At 38.7% G+C, this 14,316-nt stretch overlaps 1 protein-coding gene across 1 annotated transcript in view; it reads left to right on the top strand.

The window, feature by feature from the left end:
• The window catches only part of bmp6 (bone morphogenetic protein 6), a 34,546-nt gene continuing 20,230 nt past the window's right edge, over window positions 1-14,316 (top strand). Inside the window, exon 1 of the mRNA XM_057322347.1 lies at window positions 1-904. Within this exon, the coding sequence (XP_057178330.1) occupies window positions 526-904 (379 nt within the window). The 5' untranslated portion in view covers window positions 1-525. The remainder of the gene's footprint in view (window positions 905-14,316) is intronic.

Genomic DNA, 14,316 nt, shown 5'->3' with positions numbered 1-14,316 from the left:
AATACGCACGGAAGAGAACACTCAGATAGAAAGAATGTATAATTTGTTTAAAAATATTTTTTTAATATTATAATTCTCACAAAAGTGCAGTAACTTCACATTGGGACAAACAGAAGTTTGCGGCTGTCATCTGGCACCAGTCTGAGGAATTGATGGAGATTTTGCGAATTGGAAAACTCCCTGGACGACAAATGCATTTGTTTTGCACTGGATTATACTCCTATTACAGATAAAGGTTACAGCTGGAACAAAAGATTTTATTGTATTTTGTACCTTTTTTTAAAGTAACCAATGCACTGATCTGAAGCATGTAACATCAGAACATTTTTCTTTTACAATTAAAAAACATAGTAGCTCAAGAACCCATTCAGTCCAAATGTTTTTGACAAGAAGAGTTTTTTGTTGTTGTTGAAGCCATGCATCTATTTTAAAGTGGATCTTATGGCGTGAAGCAAAAGAAGACATAACATTTCGTTTCCAAGTGATTTTAAATTAAGCCATCAGCACCACAGACTGGATGTAAAGATGAAGAGTATCTGTTTTGCTCTGCTGGGGTTCTTATGGAGCTCTTATTTGGCAGGTAGTAATTCTCTATTGGATGTCTCTGAGCTTCAACCAAACTTCATGCATCGGAGGTTACGGACACAGGAGAAAAGAGAGATGCAGAAAGAGATTCTGTCCATACTGGGACTGAACCACAGACCGAGACCTCATCTGAACAGCGTTAAACATAATTCAGCACCTCTCTTCATGCTGGATCTGTACAACACCATATCCACTGAAGAGAAAAGCGACGTGGAGGAGTACAGATCACTGTTCACCACCACGCGACCAGCTTTAGCTTCAGCGCACGACACTGAGTTCCTGCATGACGCGGACATGGTCATGAGTTTTGTCAATTTAGGTAAGACAAACCTTTAGCCTTTTTTTCTGCTGTCATCGATAGACTTTTATTGATTGATGTTGAAATGTTATTGATATATCTCAGTATCCTAAAAACCCTTTCAACATCCTTTGATTTGAAAGGTTTTTTTTTTCTTAACTAAAGATTTTAAACGAATCTAAAACACGAATATACTAGAAAACAATGAAGCAATGATGTAACACTTAATTAGAAATATTACTAACATAATCTAATTTATTATAAATACAGAACTGAATAAGGAATGAATAAGTTGCATATATGTGGCTCCCCAAAGTATTTGGACATTAACACTTTTATTGTCATTGCATTAGATACAATAAAAACTTTCACCAAAATAAGCTTGATATAACGAAACAATATAGCTTATTTAATAAAGATTAAGCACTTGTAGCATATCTATATTATCATGGGGCTACTGTGTTTGAAATTGACCATATATGGTTCAATGTCTTTGAGTTAGATATCACATCTGGAAACAAATATTGTTACAGCCTTTCTTAGAATGATCTTATTTAAGTTTCTGTTTCATTCAGCAATGCTATTCATAGAGTCTTGAGTGTCTACCGGTGGGACCACTGTACTGTTTTTGTAAAACTTTGCATGTAGATGCATTACACAAGAAATGTTATTGTCAAGAATCAGGTGTACAGTCATCGTACAATCATCATTTCATAAATAATTCTCTTAAAATATATCAAATGCTGCACTTTATTTCCTATGGATTTTGTTTTGTTTTGTTGTTTCTTGTGGTATTGAGGTGTTATATTATTAACACTGACTCTGTGGCCACAATCTTTGGGACATGTAGCCTATGTTAATAAGGACCATGATATACAGGAATATCATAATCATTCAGTACTACAGTATTACTATTTCATACCATTTCTGAACCATGGTACCAACAGTCATGGTTGGATACTGGCATGCAGTGTTCTTCAACTGACATCCATTAAGCTCACAGTGACCCTGACCACAGTGTCGAACCACAAGTCTGTTTATGCTCAGTGATTCTGCGTGGTTTGCTTCAGTAAACACGCACCTCATTAATGGAGGGAGTTTGCATCCCAGGATTCACTTGTTTATGTGAACTTCCCACAACAAGTTGTTTAGTTAAAGTTAATTATAACAATGCAAACTGTTCTGGCTCTGATCACTGCTGCTATGGGCCAACTGGCAGTAAGTTGACAGAAATGCTGTTGTGTGAGTTGCAACATTTGAAGCTGTTGGTTGGTTTAGTCAAAGCGTGTTTATCACTGTTTTATATCTTTTACAAATGTGCATAAAGGCAACACATGTGGCATTTTGAGATCTGGCAGTGATTTTCTGCATGCAAAATAAATGACTTAAACAAGCGGATTGAATATGGATGCATATTTGAATACTCCTTGACATAAAGCATCATTTTAGTTGAACTTACCATATTACCCAAGACAGACTAAAACTCTTTGGCAGTGAAAGTCAAATTTAGTGGACATTTAAAGACAGATGACATATGATTGTATATGGGTGATTTGTGTATGATTCATGCAGTGGTCATTTACTGTAGTCATCTGTCTAGCACACATATGACTAATCTCTAAATATAGGAGAAAATGGAAGTATTAGCAGTATACATGGAAAATGACCAGTGGTGTAGTTTATCCAGAAATAGTCAGGCTTTCATAGATGTTCTGATGTAGGTCGTGTGTAACCGTGTGAATCATGTTATCCAGTGCAAATTTGCTCATTTCTTTCACAAAGAGGAACATTACTATATGATGTACGTGATTTTTTTTACATACTTATATTTATAATAAAATGTACAAACTAGAAATACATGACTGTACAGAAGAATATTCTGTCATCCTTTATTAACCCTCATCCCAACATTTATGGCTGCCCTTTTGTGATGTGAGAAACGTTGGTTTAGCACACAGCTCTTTTCCATGCAAGAAAAGCATGTAACAAACCAAAATAAATTGTATTTTTATGCGCTATACTTTCTTTACGTGTAGCATCTTCATGTTTAACCGAAAAACGATTCCCAATTGCTCCTTTAAAATAGGAGAACTACTAGGAAATGAAATGTGATGTTAATGGCACGGAGTCGGGAAGATCTAATGTTCTTCTCACTTTTAATCTCGTTTTTTCCTGATGAGTCTTGCTGTGTTTACTGAAGGCTAGAGGATGCCATAAGCTTTTCTTGGCACAGAGAATCTCAAGGAAACTCCCATCTCTTGTTTGCGCTGGTAATGTTGTGTGTTTGCCTTTATTTTTGGATAAAGGGGGATCTTTCAGTAATCCAGGGAAAATCCACAGGGGAAAAGGCATCCCTGTTTTCTCTTTTCAGGTCCATCATTACTTTTTCCACCTGGATTTTCTATGTTAAGTCACATTTCCTCTCTCACACAAACACACACATTTCAAACTCTGTTTTTCACACAGCATGTTTAAAGTAGAACCCAGCTTAGTCTAGAACCACCCAGGTGAGCAGAGCACAGGTACCGTAAGCTTTGTTTTGGGCTTGTAAAGCAGTAAACGTGACCCGCACACAGTTTTAGGGGCTTTCTCAGGAGCTTAACAAGGTCTAGACAACCCTGGCTTCTTTTACTGTGTGAATCCCAGATTTAACAATACGCTTTTATTTTGTTCTTCCCCCTTAATAACGTCTTTCAGTGCACTGAGCTCTGAATATGGGCATTTGTCATTTATTTTGCACCAGGTTGTGTTCCTAAACCCACATTTTATTATGTAATTAGTTTGCAACAATCCGTCAATGAATTGTTTGATGTTGGCAGCTTTAGCACAATATGGATGACCTCTTTTTAAAGACTGCCTGTGGGTCACTGACTCAGGAGGACTGTATCACTTCTAGTCTGCATGCGGGTGTTAACATGGAAATTAAGGAAGGAATTTGAGTTATGCTGTAGCTCTGTAATGTAGGAAAGGGATTTTCTCGGGAGTGACTCAGCAGACAGATAAGAAGTGTTGAAAACACACAGCGAATGAGACTAATGGTCATGCCCTCAGAGAATCTGCAGACTTCTTCCCATTTCAGGACTAATTTCTGTATTCTGCAAAATAGACTCAAACATATAAAATATGAGTATTACACTTTCATTGGTACACTCTTAAAAATAAGGTTCTTCGATGCCATAGAAGTACCTTTTTTGTCTAAATGGTTCCATAAAGAACCTTTAACTTCCGAAAAACCTTTCTGTTTCACGAAAGGTTCTTTGTGGCAAAAAAAACGTCCTTCAGATTATGAAAAGGTAAGAAAGAGATGGTTCTTTAAAGAACCTGACTGAATGGTTCTTCGTGGAATGAAAAATGGTTCTTCTATGGCATTGCTGTGAAGAACCTTTTAAGCACTTTTATTTTTAAGATTGTAGTTATAAAAACATTATAAAATTGGGTGGAAAAAAGAAATAAAAGAAATAAATATCACATAAAAATCCAAATTGACTTTTGTAATGCACATCCTTAGTCCATCTCTGCACTGTTTAAAATAAAGTTTCTGAAAGCATTTTTGGCAGAAATGCCATAGACTCCCTAAACAACACATTAAGGATCCTTAAAAAGTAGTTCTTATCTTTTTTTAGGTTGTATAACTATTCTCCAAAAAAAAAAAAAAAATATATATATATATATGTACAGTATATTATATTATATATAAAATTATACATTTAATTTAATATTTTGTTTCATTTTTAAATACACTATAGGCAACATAAAGGTTAACTGGGTTGCTAACAACATTTTGTGCTGACATTAAAAAAAATGTACAAACGCTGTTTATGTATCCATAACATTTTGGTTGAACAGTATTAAGCATTTGTTCAGACAAAAGGACATTCAGTTCAGTAGCAGAGAAGAACGACTATAAGAGTTTCAAAATTGTAATCTTGATATTGGAGAATATTTTGAATAGCAATCTTCTTGAAAACACTGTCCTTGAACATTTTGAAGAACATTGCTTTGTTATACATGTTGCATTTTTTGTTTTATTGAATGAATTTTTACCTCCTAGTTTGGGTGCCATTCCCAAAGATCACATAACGAAACATTTTTGGACAGTGATTATCTGACAAGGAATGTGAGTTTTAATCTCAGTCAAACACACATACAAATGTTGATGATCGTGGGGTCAGCAGATAAGCTTCTTCGAGAGAACATTCTTCTAGCTTCTGTCTTAACTGTGAAGTTCTGATACTATCTCTGCATCTCACGCCACAGCTGTCAGACATGCCCCCACGGCTGCAGTCATTCCTGCGATCTGTCGTGAGGAATGTGGTGGCAGTCTCTGCAGGTAGCTTCTGCCTTTTACTGTCCACTGTTATCAGAAATCATATTCTGGATGTGATTTAGAATCTCAGAACAATAAGATGTGCGTGACGTTGCCTTTTGGCTGTGAATCTGTCAGATAAGATGGTGTTCATTGGACTGATGGATAAGGATGAGAGAAGATGCAGCAGAATCTGATTCATCTGATTACATTGTTGTTTAACATATCACATCCATGTAGGTATTTGTTTTGTGATGCATGGCAGGGTTGAATGCTACTCTTCAGTGTATTCAGCAGAATGTATATAACCACACACCCACCAATCACGAGCATAGTAACACAAACACACGTAAACACTCCACCCATAAAGGAATGTTGCCCTGTGCCTACCACAACTAAATAAGAAGAGTATGAGTCTACTTTGTCTCATGCAACAATAAGTGTGTCTTTAAAGAAGTACTATACGTAAATTCTGCAGTAGTCTGACCATTGAGTCCTGTCAGTCATCTCAAGCATGTATAGCAGGTTAAAAAATATTCCTATTAACTGACAGCATATTATAGAATGTTACATTGCTAATATATTACCATATTGAATAGTAAATACGGAATTGGCACTTTTAATGTACAGAAAAAATAAAATCTTCAAAATTATTTAATATATTGCATTATATTTGTGTTCATGGACACAAATTTCCTCCTTTTTTCTTGTCACTCAGCACGACTTTCAATACACAGACGTGTATGTATGTACATTTATATATTTATAACCGGATATCAAAAGAAATACATACATATTTTAGGAGGTGGCTAACCAACACCTTACCTCACCCCAAACCATAAAATCACAGCCGCAAAGGCTAGTTTTGCTAAAAACGCGGATGTCACGAGGCCGCAAAACAAAGATAAATGGCTTCACTAACCCCGCCTCTAAACTTCACAGGGGCAAAGTCAAATCATAAAAAACATACGTAGGAAATAGGAACTCCATCTTGTAAAATAGGTATGCATTTTTTCATCAAACTGCATCAGATTGCGTTGATATATATTTATATTTATACATATGAAAGATATTGCGTATTAAAATATGTTTGATTGAAAGTCGTGCTGGGTGACACGAAAAAAGGGGGAAATTCGTGTCCATGAACACGAATTAATAGATTACAGTTCGTGACAATGTCACAAATTCCCGTGATTGTTGTGACATACTAGTTTTAAACCATAGCTATGATAAAGCAATATTTTAATATATTATAGTATCAGGCGCCAATATACTAATGTCAGATTCTAAGTCAAGTCTCTTTTGTGCTTTATATTTATGAATGCTACATTTGTGTTACTGAATTTTTTTTTTTTTTCAGTTTGGATGCAGACAAAGCAGACAGTTTTGGAACAGTGCTGTGCTGTTCTGTCATTTGTATAATATATGCTGGATGAGTTTCAGCCGAGTTTTAGGTCTATTACCGTTTACACATATAGCATGTGCAGCTACCTAGAGTTTCCAACGGATTTCCAAGAGGCACAGAGGAAGAAATCTATTGAGGTGAATGTCAGAGGATACAGAAACAGAGCGAGAGAGAAAGAGAGAGAGAGCTTTTGGCTCTTATACTTGCTGCTCTGGAATGCAAGCCACCAATATTTTGACTTCTCCTTTGGAAACAGCTGCGTTTCCTTTTTCAAAGATATTTTTTCCTTATTTATCAGATCCCTTAGGGGAAATCCATCTCTGCTGTCTGACACAGACTTCCTCCTCTAAATCTGTGTTTCTGGCCAGCATTGAGCTCACACACACCTGCTGTAACACACACAGATGGCTCTAACAGGTCTCTCTCTGCCTGCAAGGATCACTACAATACAAACACACAGGTAGTGACGGTAACACAAGAGAGATGCGTAAACACGCACAATACCTCAACACACACTACACGTACATCTGCAGCAACATAAATATGTCCTCACCTATCAGAGAACTTCGGAACGACCTCACACATGACAATACAAAACAAAATAATGATCAATAACAGAAAAGCAAAAGTTTAATCCAAACAAGTGGTTAAGAGTGTTAAAAAAAGTTATGTTATTTTGTGGTATTTATATGGCAAACATTATTTCTATTGCTCATATTTGTAAAATCATTAACCATAAGTATTATGCATAACTCATCTCACACACATATATACAGTATATATATATATATATATATATATATATATATATATCATGATATGCCCGAGGTGTATCTACTGTATAGGTATCGGTACTGTAAGATCTACTGAATTGGAGATATCTATCATAGAGACTTGGGGTTTGGCTCTCTTATCTTACTATTTTGAAGTTATTGTGTTTGTCTTTATTTTACTAATAATATTTGACTTTTATTGTGAGCATATAAGCATCCGTGTCTCTCAGAGTGACATTTTTAGGCTGTTAGTATATCAAGACTGCACTCTGAAAACACTGTTTAAACATTGTTTTTGTAACTTCCCGAATGGTTTTGTCAGTGTATTATACCTTTATTAATGGTCCCATATGCAGCAGGACAAGAATGGCAATGTTTATTTTCAAGGCCGTTTCCTCTATTTTATGGAATTTCCGTCAGATACAACAAAAAAAGACATTCTAATATTTGTTGACAGGAGTTTGGCCTGCATCAGCACTCGAGAGAAAAGGGATTTGTTTCACGCTTGTTGATGAAAGCAGGCTATTAGATTGTCTGTATTATGTCTGATCATAATTTATACTCTCAAAAGTCTTACACAAAGCAAGTTACAGTCGCCATTTGGGCCTAAATCACATGCTCATACAACATTCCTTTCTCTTTGGTACTTTGGTAATTTTTGTACTGACACACAGGTATGGTCTTCTGACTGCTGCCATTCCACAAATGACTGCTGTCATCTGAACACCTTATATCTGCCAGGAGACTTTCATTTCTTTCAGCGTAGAGGTTCAGTGACAACAGAGAAAATGCTCTCTGACAGTCTGACAAAAATACAAATCTGATAAACATGTGGCTCGACATACCATCAAATAATTATACCTACCTAACTACATAATGACAGTTATCTGTATAACACAACACATTCCATTAAATTTGAGACCAAGTTCTTTGTAATTTCCTGTGCATTGCATGTTTTAGACTCGTAACCAACAAACGTGACTTTTTTTAGAAATTGCAACACTTTTTATAAATAGTTCACTTCCATTTCAGGCCACCATAAGGTTTGGAAACAGAAACAGTAGTATTAGTACTTTGTTGCGTATGTTGTTCATGCGCTGAGTATCATCTGTATGCTCTGCCTGCCCTGCTGTCTTCCGCTTCTGCTTGTCCACTCATTTTCGTTCATGACGTATCTTATAATGGCAAATTAATTCAAAAAGCAAAGGAAATATAATTTTTTCCCATGAAAGTGAACAGATCTCTAAAGGTTTTCCATTTGGCTTCATTTTTTTCGGAGTGCCTCTTTCGCTCGTAAGTCATGTATGTAAGTGATGAATCTTTGTGACCGTTTCTTTACCAGGGTCATATGGTTTGCCATAAACTGTTGCACCTTTGCTGACCCTTACTCAGAGCTCCAACTCCTGTAGTGATGCCTTTGATGCTTTTCATGGGTCAGAGACCTATAGATCAGTTTTAGGAAATACCCAGGGAACTCTGTCTCAAAACTTTGCCACCTCCCAGCTGCCCAACTACAAAAGTCCATGACCAGCAAAACTTTGAAGCTAGACTCCTGGGAGGGCTTATGTAATGTTCGTCACTGTTAAGACAACATAGTTAGAAACAATAGGCACTTTCCGCAAATATGGTATTAATACAACACATTTGCATATTTGTTGAATTGGTATATTTTTACATTAAATGTAACAGCGCTCCTCTGCCAGGTTTCTACATTTGTGCCAAGCCTTTGAATTAAATTAAAGCTGTTCATTATATATTGTTTGCTAAAACTTGGTTTAACAAAATAGCAACATATTGTTTCACACTGTACACCTTTGGCACCAAAGTTCAGCATTATGACTGCACAAGCGATGTGCTACAGAGCTGGGTTTTAGAACCCAGAGTTCAGAGCTATAGTAAACAATCTTCCAGATGAGTGAAACTGCTTAAAACAGGGTTAAAAGAGGCTTTTCCACAAGGTTAAGCATAGTGTGAAAGCTTTTATGTGTCTTGCAAGTCCTGTTCTTTCAATTTATAAAAACATGACCTGGAGCTTATAGTTATTCTTTCTCTTCTAATTTTGGGAATAAAACTGAAATAGAAGTTGCAAGACATAGTTTCTGTCATGAACGTGGGTGGTGAGGACACGGAGACAATGACAGAGGACCCAAGTGCAGACAGCGGGTAAGGGGTTAACAAGACATTTAATAAAATATAAATACAAAACAAAGACCCACGTGGGGGTAACAAAACAAAACACAAGGGTATAAAACATGACACCAAGGACTAACTACACCTAACCAGACTAAGACAACACTTGAATTAAATACAAAATAACTAAACTACACTGACAAGACAGGAACTCACCACATATGACACACACACGACAGTACAATGAACCAGCACGAGACAGAAGACACAAGGGCATTATAAAGGGGATAAATCAAGAGGGGACAGGTGCAGGACATGAACTAATTAACAAACAATAANTAAGAGTGTTAAAAAAAGTTATGTTATTTTGTGGTATTTATATGGCAAACATTATTTCTATTGCTCATATTTGTAAAATCATTAACCATAAGTATTATGCATAACTCATCTCACACACATATATACAGTATATATATATATATATATATATATATATATATATATCATGATATGCCCGAGGTGTATCTACTGTATAGGTATCGGTACTGTAAGATCTACTGAATTGGAGATATCTATCATAGAGACTTGGGGTTTGGCTCTCTTATCTTACTATTTTGAAGTTATTGTGTTTGTCTTTATTTTACTAATAATATTTGACTTTTATTGTGAGCATATAAGCATCCGTGTCTCTCAGAGTGACATTTTTAGGCTGTTAGTATATCAAGACTGCACTCTGAAAACACTGTTTAAACATTGTTTTTGTAACTTCCCGAATGGTTTTGTCAGTGTATTATACCTTTATTAATGGTCCCATATGCAGCAGGACAAGAATGGCAATGTTTATTTTCAAGGCCGTTTCCTCTATTTTATGGAATTTCCGTCAGATACAACAAAAAAAGACATTCTAATATTTGTTGACAGGAGTTTGGCCTGCATCAGCACTCGAGAGAAAAGGGATTTGTTTCACGCTTGTTGATGAAAGCAGGCTATTAGATTGTCTGTATTATGTCTGATCATAATTTATACTCTCAAAAGTCTTACACAAAGCAAGTTACAGTCGCCATTTGGGCCTAAATCACATGCTCATACAACATTCCTTTCTCTTTGGTACTTTGGTAATTTTTGTACTGACACACAGGTATGGTCTTCTGACTGCTGCCATTCCACAAATGACTGCTGTCATCTGAACACCTTATATCTGCCAGGAGACTTTCATTTCTTTCAGCGTAGAGGTTCAGTGACAACAGAGAAAATGCTCTCTGACAGTCTGACAAAAATACAAATCTGATAAACATGTGGCTCGACATACCATCAAATAATTATACCTACCTAACTACATAATGACAGTTATCTGTATAACACAACACATTCCATTAAATTTGAGACCAAGTTCTTTGTAATTTCCTGTGCATTGCATGTTTTAGACTCGTAACCAACAAACGTGACTTTTTTTAGAAATTGCAACACTTTTTATAAATAGTTCACTTCCATTTCAGGCCACCATAAGGTTTGGAAACAGAAACAGTAGTATTAGTACTTTGTTGCGTATGTTGTTCATGCGCTGAGTATCATCTGTATGCTCTGCCTGCCCTGCTGTCTTCCGCTTCTGCTTGTCCACTCATTTTCGTTCATGACGTATCTTATAATGGCAAATTAATTCAAAAAGCAAAGGAAATATAATTTTTTCCCATGAAAGTGAACAGATCTCTAAAGGTTTTCCATTTGGCTTCATTTTTTTCGGAGTGCCTCTTTCGCTCGTAAGTCATGTATGTAAGTGATGAATCTTTGTGACCGTTTCTTTACCAGGGTCATATGGTTTGCCATAAACTGTTGCACCTTTGCTGACCCTTACTCAGAGCTCCAACTCCTGTAGTGATGCCTTTGATGCTTTTCATGGGTCAGAGACCTATAGATCAGTTTTAGGAAATACCCAGGGAACTCTGTCTCAAAACTTTGCCACCTCCCAGCTGCCCAACTACAAAAGTCCATGACCAGCAAAACTTTGAAGCTAGACTCCTGGGAGGGCTTATGTAATGTTCGTCACTGTTAAGACAACATAGTTAGAAACAATAGGCACTTTCCGCAAATATGGTATTAATACAACACATTTGCATATTTGTTGAATTGGTATATTTTTACATTAAATGTAACAGCGCTCCTCTGCCAGGTTTCTACATTTGTGCCAAGCCTTTGAATTAAATTAAAGCTGTTCATTATATATTGTTTGCTAAAACTTGGTTTAACAAAATAGCAACATATTGTTTCACACTGTACACCTTTGGCACCAAAGTTCAGCATTATGACTGCACAAGCGATGTGCTACAGAGCTGGGTTTTAGAACCCAGAGTTCAGAGCTATAGTAAACAATCTTCCAGATGAGTGAAACTGCTTAAAACAGGGTTAAAAGAGGCTTTTCCACAAGGTTAAGCATAGTGTGAAAGCTTTTATGTGTCTTGCAAGTCCTGTTCTTTCAATTTATAAAAACATGACCTGGAGCTTATAGTTATTCTTTCTCTTCTAATTTTGGGAATAAAACTGAAATAGAAGTTGCAAGACATAGTTTCTGTCATGAACGTGGGTGGTGAGGACACGGAGACAATGACAGAGGACCCAAGTGCAGACAGCGGGTAAGGGGTTAACAAGACATTTAATAAAATATAAATACAAAACAAAGACCCACGTGGGGGTAACAAAACAAAACACAAGGGTATAAAACATGACACCAAGGACTAACTACACCTAACCAGACTACGACAACACTTGAATTAAATACAAAATAACTAAACTACACTGACAAGACAGGAACTCACCACATGTGACACACACACGACAGTACAATGAACCAGCACGAGACAGAAGACACAAGGGCATTATAAAGGGGATAAATCAAGAGGGGACAGGTGCAGGACATGAACTAATTAACAAACAATAATGAGGAGACGAAAGGGCGGGAAAAAAGACGCCACACCGGAGAGTGGAAGACCAACAGGGACAAAACGTCACTCTCCACATAAAACAAGAGGTTCTATCATGGTTCTGCCACTAGGCCAAGAAAAGCAAGACAAGGTGGGCAGAACCATGACAGAAGCCCCTCCTTAAGGAGCAGCATCCTGATGCTCCTCAAGGAACAAACAAGACTAACAGACTGTGACAAAAACATAACTATACAAAACATGACCAAAAACGTGATACATAGAAAAAAAAAGTCCAAACAAAGACATGGGCCGGCCGAAGGCTGGCTGGACAACACATGGCGCCGGCTGGATGGCCGGCTGGACAGACATGGCGCCGGCTGGATGGCCGGCTGGCAGGACATGAGCGGCTGGAGGCCGGCTGGACAGTACATGGTGCCGGCTGGAGGCCGGCTGGACAGTACATGGCGCCGGCTGGAAGGCCGGCTGGACAGTACATGGCGCCGGCTGGAGGCCGGCTGGACAGTACATGGTGCCGGCTGGAATGGCCGGCTGGACAGGACATGGCGCCGGCTGGAAGGCCGGCTAACAGTACATGGGCCGGCTGGATGGCCGGCTGGACAGTACATGGGCCGGCTGGATGGCCGGCTGGACAGTACATGGCGCCTGCTGGATGGCCGGCTGGACAGGACATGGCGCCGGCTGGACTGGCCGGCTGGACAGGACATGGGCCGGCTGGATGGCCACTGGGAGAGCCGGCTATCACCGGCTGGGCAGGCCTGGATGTCGACATGACAGGACAGGATGTCGGCGGCTGGGCAGCGCATCTCCGACGGCTGGGCAGCGCTCTCTGGCAGCTGGGCAGCAAACAAGGACAGAAACAACAAACAAACAAGGGGTCGACTCGACAGGCCTGGGTACCAGCTGGGATGCCGGCAGGGATCTGCGGCGGAACAGGACACCGGCGGCCTCAACCCTGGAGGGGAATCCGACGACCTCAACCCTGGAAGGGAGCCCGGCGGTTCGATCCTGGACGGGTTCCGGCAGTCTCGACCCCGGAAGGGAGTCCGGCGGTCCCGACTCTGGAATGGAGCCCAGCGGCTCATACCTCTGGAAGGGAGTCCGGCGGCTTCACCCTGGAGGCGACTCCGGCGGTCATCGATCCCCTCCCGCTGCAGATCCCTCTGTCTGCTGGGTCCAGATGGTTGGTCATTCTGTATGATGTGGGTGTGAGGACACAGAGACAAGTGACAGAGGACCCAAGTGCAGACAGCGGGTAAGGGGTTAACAAGACATTTAATAAAATATAAATACAAAACAAAGACCCACGTGGGGGTAACAAAACAAAACACAAGGGTATAATAACATGACACCAAGGACTAACTACACCTAACCAGACTAAGACAACACTTGAATTAACTACAAAATAACTAAACTACACTGACAAGACAGGAACTCACCACATATGACACACACACGACAGTACAAACTGATCCAGCACGAGACAGAAGACACAAGGGCATTATAAAGGGGATAAATCAAGAGGGACAGGTGCAGGACATGAACTAATTAACAAACAATAACGAGGAGACGAAAGGCGGGAAAAAAGACGCCACACCGGAGAGTGGAAGACCAACAGGGACAAAACGTCACTCTCCACATAAAACAAGAGGTTCTATCATGGTTCTGCCACTAGGCCAAGAAAAGCAAGACAAGGTGGGCAGAACCATGACATGTATAGATATACTTTTTACATTACCATTGATTTGGGCTTTATTTGTCTTCCACACAAGGTCTGTAAGCCCTAAAGAACATTTAATTAAAAAATCAGAGTGAATAAAAAAGTAATTAAACTTGACTTTTTTTTAACTGCACATGTGGGAACATCACAAGCTGGCAATATCCAA

Source organism: Triplophysa rosa, linkage group LG23, assembly GCF_024868665.1.
Source record: "Triplophysa rosa linkage group LG23, Trosa_1v2, whole genome shotgun sequence".
NCBI classification, from domain to species: domain Eukaryota; kingdom Metazoa; phylum Chordata; class Actinopteri; order Cypriniformes; family Nemacheilidae; genus Triplophysa; species Triplophysa rosa.
This window is presented reverse-complemented; position numbering and strand designations above follow the sequence as displayed.